This window comes from Sarcophilus harrisii, chromosome 1 (assembly GCF_902635505.1).
Source record: "Sarcophilus harrisii chromosome 1, mSarHar1.11, whole genome shotgun sequence".
In the NCBI taxonomy this organism is placed as follows: domain Eukaryota; kingdom Metazoa; phylum Chordata; class Mammalia; order Dasyuromorphia; family Dasyuridae; genus Sarcophilus; species Sarcophilus harrisii.
In genome coordinates, this window is record NC_045426.1 from 332,004,330 (window position 1) to 332,023,966 (window position 19,637).

Consider the following 19,637-nt stretch of genomic DNA (forward strand, 5'->3'; position numbering starts at 1 on the left):
TTGAAATTTTAAATTCTGGGTTCTAAGGTTCCTTCCAGTTCTGGGATTCTATATACTAATCACATTTCAACTCTACCATTCTATAATCTGTGTTAATGTACCATCCATATGTGACATTTTGTGGGGGGAAAGGGGATTTGTAAGAGTGGGATCCCTTCCAAGCCTAATAGTTAATTTCCTTCCCAGTTTTTCATTTTATATTCTATATTCTTATGTTCCTCCAATCTTTTCTATGTTTTGTACTATAAGGTATTGAATTCTATGTATTGCATTAAGTATAGTATATTATCTGATTTCTATTAGTTCTAACATTTTATCATTCTATGGTTCACTATTACTTAATAGAAGAATTTGGTATCTAAATCAGAGGCCATAATAGTATCTCAGAAGAAAAACAATCGTTTCTGTCCCTTAGTTCTTTGCTTCTCAAATATGTTTAAGGAAATGGTGTATACTCAGGGGAAAAAAACAAAAATATATAGAAACAAGGTAATATTTGGTGAGGAAAGTGTAATAATCATAATAAGAGATAGCATTTATATCATGTTTAAAGATTTGCAGTAAACAATTATAGATTATCTCATGTGATCCTCACAGTAATCCTCTGAAGAATGTGCTATATCATTGTCTCATTTAACAGAAGAGTATAAGGTTGTAGAAATGAAAATGGAGGGGAAAAAGTTTTCATGGTTCACTCTATCCTTTATTCATTTTCTTTTCTGATGATGTCATTTACTCCTATTAATGTAACTAACTCCTTTATGTAAATGATTCCTAAATCTCTAAATCCAACTCCCATCTATTCTAAAATCTCCTGTCTCCTAAATTCACTTACCCAATTTATATCATTATACCAGAACCCTAAATTCAATATTCCAAAATTGAACTCATTCTCCCTCCAAAAATATCCTGCCCATTTTTCAGTTTCTTTATATTTATTGAAGTACTTATCAACATACTCAATCTTATCAATAATTTATAATTCTTCTCTATCCATCACATACATTTGTTGCTGAGTACTGCCCATTTGAGCTCTGTATTATTTCTTACATCTATCCAATCTTTTCAACAATAACACTACAACCCTGATTTTGATTCTTACAACTTCTGCCCTGGACTATTACAATAGCCTCTTAATTTGTCCTTGTTTTACATCTCTTCTGCATGTTCTCAGAGGAAGAGGTTTCTTATCTCAGTCCCAAGACTAACTCTTCCAGCTATGTTCTTGATTACATTCCATTTCCTCTGGGATTTCATGACTTTAATCACTCTCTGACTCTACTCTCTCCCTTCTTAAATCTAACTTCAAATGGCACACATGCGCGCACACACACACATACACACTCACACTCAAAACAACATCTTCCTACTATGTTGCTTTGATTCTCTAAGTACTCAACTTATACACTTTGATAAGTGGCCCTACCAAATAAAGTTTCTGATATGCAAGGTCCTACACAATCTGGTTCCAACTTACATAATCAGCCTTATCTCACTTATATCTTTTCCATAGCTCCGTTTCTGCTAATGTGGAATGCTTACTATCCTATGTTTTTACCCAAACGTGTTTTTATTCACTTTCCCACACATATGGAATGGATTGCTTCTATTTGTTTCTGGCAATCAAAATGCCTCCCTTCCTTCAAGGAGCAATTCAGGTATAATCTTATTCAAAAATTCATCTTTAATTTTCCCTTGTCCAATCTCCAAACTAAAAATTATCATTTCCTCCTCAAATTTCTCCCAGTTCTTTGTCACAGCCACTATTTTGTAGTGATTGGTATAATGTACCTTATCTCAAAGATTCTTAATCAGAGATCCGTGGATATTTTTTCAATATTTTAATAACTATTTCAGTATAATTGGTTTCCTTTAAAATTCAATGTATTTTATTTTATATAGTTAAAAACATTATTCTGAAAAGGCCCATAGACTTCATCAGAATGTCTTAAGGGATTCATGACACAAGAAAGAGATTAAGGACTCCTGTATCATGTTATGGTTATTTGCATATACATTTTTATCTCTACCTCAACCACAAAAAAATTAGATTGTAAATTATTCCAAGTTAAAATATGTCTTCTGTCATTTTTTATTCCTGTAATCAAGTTAAGATCTTATTAATAATGGGCTTTCAGAAAGAGTTTGAGTTGAGTTTAATTAAATACAAAGACACAGATCATAGTTACACAAAATGAAGCAATGTCTTAAGACACCAAGAGAAACATGAAGTCACAGAATCAGAGAGTATGGAAAAATTTTTATGTTAAGCCAACATACAATTAATTTGAGTATATGTTAACAATGTCAATAACAAATTACAGAGGCATTTAGAATAATTTATATTCTATTTTTTCAACTTACTACAATAAAATATTGATTTTATATTTGATTCCATTCTCTTCTTGATCTATTCTATAACTGCCTAAGCTATGTTTCTTTGACCTTTGGTTCAATTTAGAAATTTACTTGTTTAAAAGTTCAATCTTCTTCTCTAAGTTAAGTTTAAAAGTTTGGTTTTCCTCTTAAAATACTTTAATTAAAAGAAGCCTGCTATCTTAAGTTTAAGTATTCTGTTTCCCTATAAATCATGATTAATTGAAGGAAAATTATATCTACACCACTGACTCTCTTTGAATCATGAGTGCAAATATGTTATCTCTTAGATTCTGAAGAGTAGCTTTTCTGTGAATCATTCCATGTCAAGATAGATTGTTATTTCTATTCTTCTAATAAGCAGATGAACTTTATCAATCAAACTTTTCAAATAGAAGGATGGAAAGAATAGTGGTTATTAGGCCCAAATATCTAACTAATCATATTGCTCTGTTGTCTGCAATGTTTCTGATTATATAACCAATATTACTTATTGTTTTTTCATCTGTGATTCACTGTTCTTTCTTTTATGCATCTCAAAAAAAATCTATGAAAACCCTAGCTCACCTTACCTCATGTTCTTTTAGATTACTGAGGAGCTGAGAGACCTCATTTATTGGTAATTGCTAGCCTTATAAATAAATTGATTGTGCTTGCAAACTTTGTGACTCACTATATCTTAATTTCAGTCATGACATTGCATACTCATTTTCCTTATTTTCTTTTGTAAGTTTGCTTATATGTATATGCAACTTGTCGATGAAAATAGTACTAAAAGCCAAATATTATAATGAATAAAAAGGAAAAAGTTAAATATATATGCATATATATACAAATATAAATCAGTTACTTATCATTGCAATTTGTCTTTCCCTAAATTTTTTAGGTAATCTAGATGTAGTAACATGGAAAAGGGAAATGATACAGTTGTGACGGAGTTTTTTCTGGTGGGGCTTTCTAATTACCCAGCCCTCCAAATGCTTCTTTATGTGCTCTGCCTGTTGATGTACTTGGTGATTCTACTGGGAAACAGTGTCCTCATTATCATCAGCATCCTGGATCCCCACCTCCACAACCCTATGTATTTTTTTCTTGGGAACCTTTCCTTTCTGGACATCTGCTACACATCTTCCTCTATCCCTAAAATGCTGATAAATTTTATGTCTGAGAAAAAATCCATCTCCTTCATTGGATGTGCCCTTCAGATGGTTATTTCTCTTGGGTTGGGTTGCACAGAATGCATTCTCCTTTCAGTAATGGCCTTTGACAGGTATATAGCCATCTGCAATCCTCTTAGGTACACCATCATCATGAACAAGGGCCTCTGTGTGCAGATGGCTACTTGGACATGGACTATAGGGCTTCTGAATTCTTTCGTACATACTATGCTTGCTATGATGATGCCTTTCTGTGGAAACTTAATTGATCACCTTACGTGTGAAATTCTTGCTCTTCTCAAGCTGATCTGTGGAGACATATCCCTCAATGTATTTATCCTTATGGTGGGAAGTATATTTTTCTTAATTATGCCTCTGATACTCATTTTCTTCTCTTATATCTTCATCCTCTCCACCATCCTAAGGATCAACTCTAGAGAAGGGAGGAGGAAAGCCTTTTCCACTTGTTCAGCTCACCTGACAGTGGTGATCTTGTTCTATGGCTCTGCTCTTTTTATGTACATGAAGCCCCAGTCCAAGGACACTAAGCTTTTTGATGAACTCTTTGGATTGTCTTACGTAGTGATCACCCCAATGCTGAACCCCATCATCTACAGTCTGAGAAACAAAGAGGTAAAAGAGGGTGTGAAGAAAGTGCTCATCAGAAACCTATACTTAAGGAGAATGTGAAATATGAGACTAGCAATTGAACTCTTTTATGTGTGCCAACCTTGTCCTGTGTATGTAAAACCAACACTACTATCCTTGCTATTAGTAGGGCAAGAATAACGGAAAAACCTCACATGGGATCCCATGCTTTTTTCATACAGAATAAACATTTCTGGAGTGTAGTTCTACTGCTAGGGGCTGTTAATTCCCCACCTCCATCTCTGCTTGATTTTCTAGGCTCGATGAAAATTCTATTCAATTGTCACACATATGCCCATACACATTTTACTAACAAATTTGTAGTTAGTTAAGAAATTACCTTTGTAATCCCTGTTCATTGCTTCCAAATGCTTAAAATCTGATTTCATAGAGTTATTAGAAATAGTTGTTGAAATGTTTAAATTTCAATGCAAAACTGGATTGCATTTATATATTCATTTAGTCAGTACATTTACTGAGCATGTCCAATATGCTAGATCTTAAGAAAATAAAATAATAAAGATATAATTTCTTTCTATTCCCCAGTAGTTTATAATAAAGTTTGATTATGCTATAAAATATGACTTAGCACACATATCAGAGACCAACTAGTCCATTTCACACTATATCAAATATCCATACATTTATGGATTGTTTGAACCTAGTCCTGTATGACTAGAAAATTGAACTACCTCTCACTGCTGCTTTGAGATCCTTAGTCAAGGTCCTAACTCTCTGCTTACTCATCACCAAAAATTGGAAACCTTATATGGAATAGATTATTAAAGGGGAAGTTAGTGCACATTAAAAAAAGAAATGATAACCAAAACGATTATGATTGGTTAGGTGCATTATCTTTATTGAAAGAGATTCTAACATTGTGATATTGTGCTACAATATGAGTGACATTGTATTAGGCAGAGATTTCAAGGAAGAGTCGTGTAGAAAAGGATGTGTATAAAGTGAGCTCTTTGAGGTAAGGTTAATGTTTTTCCCACGACTTTCTTTGCATTTTCAAAGCTTAGCATAATGCCTTACATACAATGTGGTGGATTAAAAATGAGAAAAACAAAGGTTTGATCTTTAGAATATATCACTCCCTTGAAATATTTGAAGACAATTAGTTTTCCTTTATATCTTCTTTAACCAAAGTTAAACATTCCCACCAAAAACATCAGCAGAAAAGTGAATTATACAACAAATTCATTTGACCAATGTGATGTGAAATTTAATAATAAAAGTTCATTTAATGATAGAACCTAAAAGGGACTTCAGAAGTAGCTATTCCAAAAAACTTACAAGAAAGCCCATTATACTTAGGGACATGACTAATTGTTAGAAACATTTTCTTGACATCAGATCTAAATTCAGATTTTTTTTTTGCAGAATCAGCCCACTATTCTAATTCTGATTTCCGAACTCAAAGAAAACAAATCTATTATCTCATTCATATCAAGACCTTTCAACCTTCTTGAAGTTAGTGTATTTCCACTCAAGTCTAATCTTTTAAAAAGATTCCTGACAACCTTGTGATTCTTTTCCTCCCCCCAAAAAAAGTCTCTATGTGGAGAGGGGTAGCTTAAGTCAGTCAGTTTGGTTATCCTGGACTTGCTGTAAAATAGGATAGTCCCTCTCTACACCTAGGGACTGCCACTAGGCTGTCTTTTGTACAATTGCAAAAAAATTTGGAATCCAGGAAAAGTGGAACATGGAATTTCTTTGCAATATTGTGTGGCCTCAATAAAAACTAAAGCAAAGCTTCTTAAATTGTAGGTCATGACCCGTAACAGGACCATATGACTGAATGTGAGTCATGTAATTGTAATTTATTATCAATAAATGTTTGATTTGCATACCTATATAGATAGGGTCATGTAAAAATTTCTCCAGCAAAAAGGTATCACAAATGGAAAATGTGGAAGGAGGGCTAGTGGAGAGGAACAAGAAAAATGGCTTGTTTTGGGGTCCCTTACTATAGGACCATTCTGCAACTTAATCTCTTTTGCCACTATGAAGAAAAAGTCCTGTATCCAAGGCTTTATGGCTCCTTTGCAAAACTCCACTCTGTGGCAATAAGACAAGATGCATTTGGCAAAATTAAAATAGGGAAAAGGGGAAAGTAAAGAAGTAGATCTTTTAGATGACTTTCTTTGCTCCTGGATCACAAAGGCTCTGTCCCCTACCCCTATGAGTAGTCCTTATCAGGAAAACTGCTGCCTCCTACATGACCCCCCTCTTAACTATTATCCACAAATCTTACCATTATGTCTCCAGGAATTCTGATCTTTAATCCCTTGAACACAAGAGTGAGACCTTTTTTCCTCCCCCTCCAACCCTCTTACCCCCAATCAATGGCTGCTCCCTCAAAAATTTTTCCCATTGAGAGAAGTGACAAATGGTCAAGGAGGAACTACTAGGGTTCATATCCCTTTCTTGATGTCCAGTCTTTTTCAGGTGACAGAAAAATTTGGTTACTATTCTGAAGACACTACCAAATTCACTGAGAGCTTTAAAGTCATAGCTCTCCAATCTGACCTATCATAGGGAGAGCATTAATATTATTATTTTCTCTTGTTACATGATAGAAGAAAAGAGAAGAATTTCGGACTTAGCACAGAAATTTGGATATGAATTGGCCAAGATGTCCCAAACTAGCCAGAATGTTCAATATAACAGACTTTTGGAGAAAACTGAATGGGAACAGAAAACAATGTATCTTTTTCGAGCAACACATAATAGGCTACATAGTAGGGCATAAAAACCCTCAAAATCAACTGTTAAAAGGCAGAACTATTAAATGTATTCTTCTCAGATCATACTGCAACAACAATTACATTCAACATGTTTGTGGCAGCCCTTTTTGTAGTGGCTAGAAACTGGAAACTGAATGGATGCCCATCAGTTGGAGAATGGCTGAATAAATTATGGTATATGAATATTATGGAATATTATTGTTCTGTTAGAAATGACCAACAGGATGATTTCAGAAAGGCCTGGAGAGACTTACACGAACTGATGCTGAGTGAAACAAGCAGGGCCAAGAGATCATTATATACTTCAGCAACAATACTAGATGATGACCAGTTCTGATGGACCTGGCCATCCTCAGCAACGAGATTAACCAAATCATTTCCAATGGAGCAGTAATTAACTGAACCAGCTATGCCCAGCGAAAGAACTCTGGGAGATGACTAAAAACCATTACATTGAATTCCCAATACCTATATTTTTGCCCACCTGCATTTTTTTATTTCCTTCATAAGCTAATTGTACAATATTTCAGAGTCTGATTCTTTTTGTACAGCAAAATAACGGTTTGGTCATGCATACTTATTGTGTATCTAATTTATATTTTAATATATTTAACATCTAGTGGTCATCCTGCCATCTGGGGAAGGGGGTGGGGTGTAAGAGGGGAAAAATTGGAACAAGAGGTTTGGCAATTGTCAATGCTGTAAAGTTACCCATACATATAACCTGTAAATAAAAGGCTATTAAATAAAATTTTTAAAAAATTACATTCAACAAAGGGCAATGGAAGACAGATTAAAATTAATTGGAAATAAAAAAAATTAAATTAAATTAAATTAATTGGAAACTATATAATCTAATCCTAAAGAATAAATGGGCCAGAACAAATCAAAGGAACAATCAATAATTTCATTAAAGAGAATGATAGCAATAAGACAAGATACCAAAATTTATGGAATGCAGCCAAAGCAGTACTTCAGGGGAAATTTGTTGTTCTAAATTCTTACATCCATAAAATGGAAAAAGAAAAATCTATAAATTAGGCATTCAACTAAAAAAGCTTGAAAAGGAACAAATTTAAATTCCCGAATGAGCAGCAAATTGAAAATCTAGAAAATAAAAAGTGAGAGTTAACAAGATTGAAAGCAAAAAAACCCAAAAACTATTGAGTTAAAAAATAAAGAAGGGTCAAATGGGTTCATGAGTGAATTTTATCAAACATTTAAAGAACAATTAATTCTCATTACAGGATATAGAATTATAGAATATAGAATTTATACAAATTATTGGGAAAATAGGTGAAAAAGAAGCCCTACCAAATTCCTTTTATGACACAGATATAGTGCTGATACCTAAATCAGGAAGAGATAAAACAGAGAAATAAAATTATAGGATAATTTCCCTAACTAATATTGATGCAGAATATTTGAACAAACTACTAACAAGGAAATATCACAAGGATTATACATTATGGCCAGGTTGGATTTATAATAGGAATTTATATTTAGCAATAAGAGAAAAAAAGAAATTGAAGGAATTGGAATAAATAATGGGGGAGAAGTACCACTATTTGCAGATATATGATAATAACTTAGAGAAATGTAAAATATCAACTTAAAAACATATTTGAAATAATTAACATCTTTAGCAAAGTTGTATAACCCACATAAATCATCAGCATTTCTTTATGTGATCAACAAACCCAGCAACAAGGGATAGAAAGAGAAATTCCATTTAAAATAATGGCAAATAATATAAAATAGTTGAGAGTCTACCTGTCAAAACAAATTTAACAACTTTATGAACACAATTACAAAACACTTCACACAAACAAAGTCAGACCTAAACAATTGGGAAAATATCAATTGCTTAAGGAGAGGATGGACCAAAATTTTAAAAACGACAAGACTCCCTAAAATAAGATACTTATTGAGTGCCATACTAATCAAACTACTAAAAACTATTTGATAGAGCTAGGAAAAATAACAATAAAATTGATCCGGAAAAACAAAAAGTCAAGAACATCAAGGAAATTAATGCAAAAAGAAATACAAATGAAGATGGCTTAGCAATATCAGATCTCACACTATATATTATAAAGGAGTAATGATCAAAACTCTCTGGTACTGGCTAAGAAATAGTGTAATAATGCAATGGATCAGTACAATAGATTAGGTATGCAAGACACAGTAGTCAGTGACCAAGTAACCTAATGTTTGGTAAACCAAAGACCCAGCTTTTGGAATAAAAATTCTCTATTTGAAAAAAACTTCTGGGAAAACTGGAATACAATAGGATACAAAGTAGGTGTAGATTTCACATCATATATCAAGATAAATTCAAAATGGCTGTATGTTTTAGACATAAAGGGTGACATCATAAGCAAAGCAGAAGAGCAAAGAAATAGTCTACCTGCCAGAACTTATGGGAAAGGGGAAAATACTCATACTCACACAAGAGATAGCATTACAAAATGCAAAATGGTTAATTTTGATTATATTAAATTAAAAGGCTTTTGTTCAAACAAAAAAAATGTAACCAAGATTAGAAGGCAAGCAGAAAGCTAAGAAACATTCTTGATATTATATATCTGTGATAAAGGCTTCATTTTTCAAATAGAGGACTGACTCAAATTTATAAAAATACAAGTTATTCCCCAATTGTTGAATGTTCAAGGGGTATGAGTAGGCAGTTTTCATATGAAGAAATCAATGCACCTATAGGAATATGAAGTTCTCTAAATAAGTTTTGATTAAAGAAATGAATATTCAAACAACTCTAGGATTCTACCTTACACCTACCAGATTAGCCAGTATGACAAAAAAGGAAAGTGACATATGTTGAAGAGGTTGTGGCAAAATTGGGACACTAATGTATTGTTGGTAAAGTTGTGAACTGATGCAACCATTCTGTAGAGCAATTTGGAACTATGCTCAATGGACAATCAAATTGTTCATGTCTTTTGACCCAATGATACTGGATCTGAATCCCAAAGAGATCATATGAAAGGAAAAAAGACCTATATGTGCCAAATATTTATAATAGTCCATTTTGTGGTGACTAAATATTAGAAATTGAGGTAATGTCCGTCAATTGGATAATGGCTGAACAAGCTGTGTTATGTGAATATAATGGAATAGTATTGTGCAACAAGAAATGATGACAAGTGGATTTCAGAAAAACCTGGAAAAACTTATAGGAACTGATACAGAGTAAAATGATAAGAACCAGAAAAACACTATACAAAGTATCAACAACACTGTGTGGTGATCAACTGCAACTGACCCAGTTCTTCTCAATACCACAATGATCCAAGCCAAGTGCAAAGGATTCACTAAGGAAAATATTATCCATAATCAAATAAAGGACTGATGGACTCAGAATACAGAACAAAGTAATTTTCCTCACTTAACTTTAAACTTCCTTACATTATTTTTTCCTTTTGATCTGTTTCTTCTTTCACAACTATGATTAATATGGAAATGTTTTACATGATAGCACATGTATAAATTATATCAAGCTGTCTGCCATCTTCAGAAGAGGGAAGAGTAGAGGGGGAGAGAGGGAGAAAAATTTGGAACTCAAAATCTTGTAAAAATGAATGCCAAAATTTTTCTTGACATATACCGGGAAAGAAAAATAAAATACTATTTTTAAGAAGCAAATTATGAATTTTCTCTGCAAAAGTCACAATAAATATGAATCATATCTCTGATTCAATACCTCCAGGCATAGAAAAAGCATTATCATATGAAGCAACTAGTTCCATTTTTGAACAGTTCTTTTTTATGTATTTATTTAAAATGTAAATTAAAAATTAAAAAAGGAAAGAAAAACATGTCATGTGCATATCAAAACATGAGAAGATTCAAAATACAAAACAATTAATTTCCATTTCAAGAAAGTTGTTTATCTTGTTTCCATTGTATTCAGAACTGTCCATCTTTGGATATCATTCCTTGTAGGTTTTCTTTTGTTCCCTGATGTGAATTTTTTTTTCTTTATTTTTTTCCCTTTCCTCCTCCCTGCCTCCCTGAAACAGACTATAGTGAGGGGTGGATATATTTATAGATAGATAGATAAATAGACAGAAAGAAAAAAGATATCTAAATCCACGTATCTAAATCCACCAACTTATCACTGCCTACACCACAGTGATATTTCAGGCTTATACAAAATTAATATGGCTGTCATATAGTATAGTTTCCCTATTTTTCTCTTTTGATTGAATCTAATTTAACTTTGAATTTGTATGAGATCAATGATCACTACCCCTACCTTTTTTTCTATTATACTCCAAGTAATTATTATGTTTGTGTGTATCTCTTGTTTCCTGTCCCTGCTGACTCCTTTACTTTACTTCTGCCAATTACCTTGTCTTGCCATTACTTAACACTCACTTCCAAAGATCCCTTCCTTATCTTCTTCCTCCACTCTTTTCTCCCATCTTTTCCTTCCCTCTTTATCCCATTCTTATTAATCTACACACCTTATCCCATTTCCACTAATCTACATTCCCTTTCATACCTCTCCTTATCCTACTCCCTTCTCTTCTTATTTCTTAATGAAATGGAAGACTTCTGTACCTTTCTGCATATAGATATAGATATATAATTATTTCCTTTTTAACCCTTTTCCCAATGTGAGTAGGATTTCAGAACTACCAGTTCTCCTCTTCCATTTAATTCCGGTGTCAGTTCTTGTTCTTGCATCTTATTTGTATAATCTAATTACTCTTTTTTTCCTACATGGTTTTGCTTTTTTAAGAATCACATCATCCTCAGCTCTACCCCTTTCATTCAAGATCTTCTTATTAATTAAAATCTTGGATATATATATATAAAATGTGAAAAATTCACATCAGAGAACAAAAGAAAATCTACAAGGAAGCAAAGATGGACAGTTCTGAATACAATGTATTGTATTTATTATAAACACTTTTGAAATAGAACTTAATTATTTTGTATTTGGAATTTTCTCATGTTTTGATGTGCACATAACATTTACATTTCTACATATAAATCATAAACAGTTTGTTCTTAATGAGTCCATGAAGTTAATCTTTGATTTTACCTGATATTTCTCTTGGATCTTACATATTAAAATTTCTATTAAATTCAAGTCTTTTTGCAATAAATCTTGAAAGTCTCCCAATTCATGGAATGTCTTTTTTTCATTCAGGATTATATTTAATTTTGCTTTGTATGATATTTTTGGTTGTAACCCTAGATCTTTTCTCTTCAATATATAGTGTTCCAATGAAGAAGGGACGCAAAACTCTAAAAATCCTTGAAGGAGAAAATTTCCTCCAAACCTACCTCAGAGAGGGACCCTGCCTGAGAGGAAATAAGATTAACAGCTTCATCATTCTGTTATCTAGGTGGGATTGGTTCGGTCCTGAGCTAGAAGAATTCCAACCCTATTAAATTAAAGAGATTCATTCAATTCTATTCAAATTCCAGCCCAAGCTGAAACTCAGCTTGTAGATACAAAGTACCAACTTGAAATAATTCCTTGCAGAGGTTCTAAACACGACATATCACACCATGCCATGCTATGCTTTGTCATGATATGCCATGTTTGCTATACCAAGAAAACCTCTGTCCACTGGAATAATGTTCTCTTCCATTGTTACCCTCTCTTTACCTCACTTATTTCCCTAATGAGACTTTTTGCCTCACTGTTGGCATTTCTCTAAACTTCACTTCTCTGCCAGAACTCCTCCACTGAGGAATTCAGCCTTTCTATTCTTGCATAGTAAAGGCTGACTTCCCAATAACTATAATAAACTTTTTTTTAATCAGTCTAGCCTTTTTGGGTTTGTAAATTCCTTTACAGAGAATCTCTGTGCCAAAGAAGGGAGTTCCCCAAAACCCCCTACTCTTGTGCTGAATCCCAAGGGGGTGTAGGCAAGCCAAACCTCTCCAATTGGTTCCCTGGAACCCGAACCTGCCACTAGACCATATCATTTCATTTCTTTTTCTTAGATTGTTCTTTTTTTGTTGTTTTTCCTCAATTTTCCTCATTTGATTTTTTAAATCTTTAAAGTTATTCTATAAATTTTGGGGGGCAGGTTATCATTTGATATGATTTGTTGGGGTAGGAGTGTTTTTTTAACTTCATCATCCTTCTCTGAAGATGAATCCCAGTTTTCCATATTGTAGCAATTTTCTATAGTTGGATTGTTTCTTTGCCTATTCATTTTGTACCAAATTATTGCTATAATTATCTGTAGTCCTGGGATATGAGGAATCGGGCCTCTTATCTTGGGTCATCCTTCATTTTTCTCTTCTGGCCTGGAACCCAAAACCAAGAACAGATCATTCCAATAAGTGTCAGCAGCCAGCTTCCCACTGGTTCTGCATTCACCAGGTGTATGCTGGTTCCTTCTCACTCAGGATCATATATCCATGTCAGAAATGGATCTGACACTCCTTATCAGCAGTGGTTCCCTTAATCTTCCTTGACTTCTTTGACATAATTAAGGACAAGTTTTCTATAGGATAGAAGAGGAGTGAACATATTTTCAGAGACAAAAGAACCAGTTGAAATGGTGAGATAGAAAATTCATTATAATATTTGATGGAGCAAAAACTAGAGAGAGTTTTGATTTTTAAAAGAACATAGAAAGGTTAAAATTAGAAGCTTAATGAGCTTAGTATAATCAAATGATTAGGATATTATTCCTAAACCTCTAAAAGTTGTTAAGTCCCACACAATTCCTCCATACAACTTTAAATTACTTCAGGGATTACATAGTCCCTAAGAACATTGAAGAGAAAGCTGGAGGAGGGACAAATTGGTATATACATCTAATAGTTGAGCCTTTGAAACTTTTCGAGGCTGCAGGCTATAGCAGGCATGGAAGAAAGAACTAGAAAAAGAGGATTCCTTTCCACACAAGTTAATATAATCACTAAAGAGTAAAAGTTGGAAAACTCTCAACTCTGGGAAGATTTTTTTTTCTACTCAATTGTAGGAATGTAACCATTTTTCTGACAGTATGTTATATGAAAAATAATAGAAGTAAAGTTGGTGTGGGAAATTTAGTTTTTGTAGAATCAATTGCAGCTAATTTGATATATAATCACATAAAAGTCTAGGAAAAGCTACATGCAGAATATGTGTCTATATGCTTAATGATGCTAAAAGATACTAAGGCATTTCTTAAATGTACAAAGTGGCTTTTTATTTGTTCACAAAACTGAGAAAACAACAGCTAAAGAACTTGATATAATGGAGGAGAAGATGAAGATACTGCTAAGCTAAAAGGTAAGCATGGGCATTGCCGTAGAAAGGGTCCTGTTCAGAGATGAAAGTGTTAGTACAAACTAGGAATAGAAATTGAATTAGGATAAAAATATTTATAAGAATGGAAATGGAAGGCAGGTTGCACCATATAAAAAAATCTTAATATGAAAGCCATCTAAACTCCAAGCAAAGAAACTGCAAAGAAAACTGAGGAGGAATGAAGATTTTTTTCTGAATCTAAAACAACCTAGTACTTTAAAATCTGTTGACTCTCTCACTCATGAATGATTATAACAGCAAATCACTCTTTATTCAGTTACATCATTAGTATTGACTAAACCTTAACTTCTCTCTGAGGCTCAGTTCTAGCCAATTAAACAAGTTGTTTAAACAAGATATGTCTAAGATTCCTTGTCCTGAAGCTTTAAATTATGATTTCTAAGGTTCTTTCCAGCTCTGGCATTCTATAGACTAATCACATTTTAATTTCACCATTCTATATTCTGTTTAACATTTTATGTTCTGTTTTGGGGAGGTTCCCTCCACATCTAATATTTAATTTCCTTTCAGGTTTTTCATTTCATATTCTATATTCTTATGTTCTATCCAATCCTTTATTTTGAACTGTTAAGTTACTGCATTCTAAATAGCATTCAGTGAAATATAGTCTATGGCTTCTACTGGTTCTAACATTTTCTCATTCTATGGTTCAGTTACTTAATGGAAGAATATAATATCTAAATCAGAGGCTACAAAAATATCTCAGAGAAAAAAGTTACTCTCTTTAGTTCTTGCTTCTCAAGTATGCTTAAGGAAATGGTCTAGTATCAGAAAAAAATAGAAAATTTGTAAAGAAAAGACTTGGTGAGATAAGAGTAATGATCTTAGTAATAGATAGTGTTAGTATCATGATTGAAAGTTTGACGTGAACCAGCATATGTTATTTCATGTGATCCTCACAGTGATCTGAACAAGTACTATCTTTGACCATTTTACAGAAGAGTATAAGATTGTAAATTGTCCTATCATCTATGAAAATAGAGAAAATATATTATAATACATCTATAGAGGAACTGCTCAAAATTAGTGGTGTTAGTTTTTCATTTGGTTTTGGTTTTGGAAGGGTTAGGGTTGACAGATTTAATTGAGATAGATCAGAAATATACTAAATGACATAAAGGTATAGAAATTAGACATATCTTAAACATGCATCCAATCAAGAAACATGGATAAGACATGTATGATTAAGACCAGGAAGTATTTTTTGCAAGTAATAATTGTAAGTTGGGGGGGGGTAAAGGAGAAAGAAACAAATAGTTGGCTGAGAGGTTAACAAAGCCATACAATAGTTTCCTATGTTGTACAGGAGACCTATTCATATTTGTAGGTGATAAAGATCCAGTGAAAATGAAAAGAGGTAAATAAGTTGGGACTCATTGAGAATGAACAAGAAATTGGAAAGGATAGGGGAAGGTGGTATCAACAGCACAGGCAGAAAGCCTATCAAAGAATTCTGAAGTAACACTTATTCCAATAAAAGATTGAAGAAAATTGAAGAAAAAATTGTGATATAAAGACATAGATAGTATATGAAGGCACTTCATTTTTCTAAATTATATTTACTCACATGTAAAATAATTACACCACCAATCTAAGCCTCCATCAAAGTGTTTTTTAACTGATGAAGTAAGATTAAAATATTAAAGCATTTTATACAAAACAGACTATACTTTTCCTGCTGTAATTCAATAATATACTATATACCATATACTATGTACTATATACTATACTATACTATACTATACTATACTATATTATAAAGTTTCTCCAATTACAATTTCAAGGGTTTTTTTTCCTTCATTCCCAAGTTCAACTCCTCTTCCTTTGGTATTAATACCATTTCCTCAACCTTTTTTTTTATTCATCTTCAGTATCACCCCTTATCCTATTGTTTTATCTCAATGCATTATCAAACTTTTTAAAAGCAGAGTCTTAAAAATGTGTCTATACTTCTTAAAAGCTATTCATTCCTAGAAACTTAATAATCTGGCTTCTTTCCCCACGATTTTACTACAATTACATTATCTAAACAAGAAGATTTTATGTGGAATCCACAGATCCCTAGAGAATTCCTGGATCAATTTAAGAAATGGGATTTTTTAATATTTTGAAAACTGTATATCAATACAATTGGTTTCCTTTGTAATCCAATGTGTCTTAATTTATTCATTTAAAAACATTATTCAGAGAAGTAGTCCATTTGTTGTTATTGTTCAGTAGTTTTCAGTCATGTCTGACTATTCATGACATCATTTGGAAGTAATTTTTTATTTAAAATTCTTCTCTATCCATCACACATTAGTTGCTGAGTACTTTCAATTTGAATTTATATTATCTCTTTCATCCAGCCAGCCTTTTTCTATATCACCACCATTTTGATTCTCACCATTTTTGCCTTAAACTATTGCAATACTCTCTTAATTTGCTCTTGGCTCTCATCTCAATATGCTGTCAAAGAAAGAGGTGCCATTTTCTTTTTCCCAAGACTAACTGCTTTCCCTGTGCTCTTGATTTCATCCTTATTCCCAGTGGAGCTCCATTCCTTTAGTCATTCCCTGATTCTATTCTCCTACTATATATATATATATATATATATATATATATATATATATATATATCACAAAGATGCATCAAAAAACCATTTTTCTTACTGTGTTGCTTTAATTCTATAAGTTCTCAAAGGATAAATCTTTGGTTATTGCCTACAAAATAAAGTTTTATCTCTTTCTGATTGGCATGAAACATCCTCCACAATATCATTTTAAATTACCTAATCAACATTATCTCACTCATATCTTCCCCATATTCTTCATTCCTGTTAATGTGGAATACTTACTATCTTCTGTTTTTATCCAGTCCTGCATTTATTTACTCCATACCACACATGTGGAATAGTTTGTTCCTATTTATTTCTGCCAGTCAAAATTTTTCCCTTCCAGGAGCGATTCTGCTATAACTTTATCCAAGAATTCATCTTTACCTTCCTCTTTTCAACCTCCAAACTCAAAGTGATCATTTCTTCCTCAAATTTCTCTCACTAATTTCTCAGAGTGACTACTTAGCAGTTATTATTGTAGAAAACTATAGGTTTTTAACCAGAGGTTTTTGAAAATTTTTCAATATTTTCATAATTATTTTAAGATAGTATCCTTTGAAATCCAAAGCATTTTGTTATATACAGTTAAAAACATTCTTCAAAGAATGTTCATATACTTCACCAGAATGTATAATGATACAAGAAAGGCATTAGGGACACCTGTGTTATATTGTGGTTATTTGCATGTACATCTTATCATTATCACAACCACCAAACAAATTAGATTATAAATTATTCCAAGACAAAATATGTCTTCTTTCATTTTTATATCCCTAGAATCAAATCATGATCTTACTAATAATAGGCTTTCAAAAAGAGTTTGCCAAATTAGGTTAAAAACAGAATCACAGATTATAGTCATCTACAATGAAGCAATGTCTTAGGACACCAAAAGGAGCATGAAGTCACAGAATCAGAAGATATGGAGGAATGTCTAAATCAAGCAAATATACAATTATTTTGAGCTTATGTTAACAATGACAAATAATAAATTACAATGATGTAGAATATTTTATCTTTTATTTTGTTTCAACTTGCTGAAGTAAGATATGGATATTTTTGATTATGGATATATTTGATTCCATTCTCTTATTGATATATTCTATAATTGCCTATGCTATGTTTTTTGTATTTCAGTTCACTTCAGAAATTTACACATTTAAAAGATCAGTCTTCCCAGTTAAGCTAAATTTAAAGTTTAATTTTCTTTTTCAAACATTAATTTCAAAGACACTTTCTATTTTTAAGTTTAAGAGTTTTGTTTCCCTATGTCACTTTTAATCGAAGGAAATCTCTTATCACTACACCACTGACTCTTCTTGGACCATTAGTGGTAATAAATTATTTCTTAGGTTCAGAAGCCTAACTTTTCTGTAAATCACTCCATGTCAAGGAAGTGTATTGTCTATGTCCCAATAAAAACTGTCTCAATCAACCTTTCCTGATAGCAGAAAAGAAAGAATGGTTGTTGTGAGCCCCAAATGTCTGACTAATCATATTGCTTTGCTGACTATGATGATTCTAGTTTTGTAATAATAGTGTTTTCTATCTGTGACGCATCCTATTTTTTGTTCTTTGCTTTCCAGAAAAAAACATAAAAAGGCAAGATCACCTTACCTCATGGTCTTTTAGCTTACTGAGAAGCCGAGACACTTCGTTTATTGGGAATTGCTAGCTTTGCCAAAAAATCAATTATGCTTGGAACTTTTTGCCTTACTCTACCTTATTTTCAATTTTGACATTGCAGACAATTTTTTATTTTCTTTTTGGTTGTTCATTTTGCTTGTGTGTGTGTGTGTGTTATAGCTTTAATTTGCCAATAAAAATAAAAATAAAATAAAATATTAGAGTGAATAAAAGAGGAAAAGTTGAAAAAATATACAAATATAAATGACCATTACTTTTAGCAATTTATATGAACTATCTCTTTCCTTAAATTCTTTAAGTGATCCAAATGCAATAACATGGAAAAAGAAAATTTTACATTTATGACAGAGTTTTTTCTGGTGGGGCTTTCTAATTACCCATCACTCCAGATGCTTCTTTATGTGCTCTGCCTGTTGATGTACTTGGTGATTCTTCTGGGAAACAGTTTTCTCATTATCATCAGTATCCTGGATCCCCACCTGCATAATCCTATGTATTTTTTTCTTGGGAATCTTTCCTTTCTGGACATCTGCTACACATCCTCCTCTATCCCTCAAATGCTAGTTAGCTTTACATCTGAAAGAAAATCCATCACTCTCATTGGATGTGCCCTGCAGTTGGTCATTTCCCTTGGACTTGGGTCCATAGAATGTCTGTTGATGGCAGTAATGGCTTTTGACCAATATGTAGCCATCTGCAATCCCCTAAGATACACCATCATCATGAACAAAGGACTCTGTGTGCAGATGGCTGCTTGGACCTGGATTATAGGATTTCTGAATTCTCTGATACAATCCGTGCTTGCCCTAAAAATGCCCTTTTGTGAGATCATAATTGACCACCTTGCCTGTGAAATTCTTGCTGTTCTCAAACTTGTCTGTGTAGACATCTCCCTCAATGTATTTATTATGATAATTGCAAGCATTGTTCTTTTAATCACTCCTCTGCTGCTTATTTTCTTCTCTTATGTGTTTATCATCTCAACTATCCTAAGAATTAAATCTACTGAAGGAAGGCAAAAGGCCTTTTCCACTTGTTCAGCCCACCTGACAGTAGTAATCTTGTTCTATGGTTCTGCTCTTTTCATGTACATGAAGCCCAAGTCAAAAGACACTAAGCTTTTTGATGAACTTTTTGGGTTGTCTTATTAG

At 32.8% G+C, this 19,637-nt stretch overlaps 2 protein-coding genes across 2 annotated transcripts; both read left to right on the forward strand.

The window, feature by feature from the left end:
* Positions 1-3,281: 3,281 nt before the first annotated feature.
* LOC100918012 (olfactory receptor 13D1-like) lies at positions 3,282-4,223 on the forward strand. The gene has a single exon (XM_003761861.1). The coding sequence runs from the start codon at positions 3,282-3,284 to the stop codon at positions 4,221-4,223; it is 942 nt and encodes a 313-aa protein (XP_003761909.1).
* Positions 4,224-18,803: 14,580 nt separating this feature from the next.
* LOC100921410 (olfactory receptor 13D1-like) lies at positions 18,804-19,637 on the forward strand. Its single transcript, XM_012543117.1, has one exon. It carries the CDS (start codon positions 18,804-18,806, stop codon positions 19,635-19,637), a length of 834 nt encoding a protein of 277 aa, XP_012398571.1.

What these genes read in the sequence shown, in the direction of transcription:
- LOC100918012 (XM_003761861.1), top strand. Translation starts at nt 3,282, where the DNA reads ATGGAAAAGGGAAATGATACAGTTGTGACGGAGTTTTTTCTGGTGGGG.
- LOC100921410 (XM_012543117.1), top strand. Translation starts at nt 18,804, where the DNA reads ATGGAAAAAGAAAATTTTACATTTATGACAGAGTTTTTTCTGGTGGGG.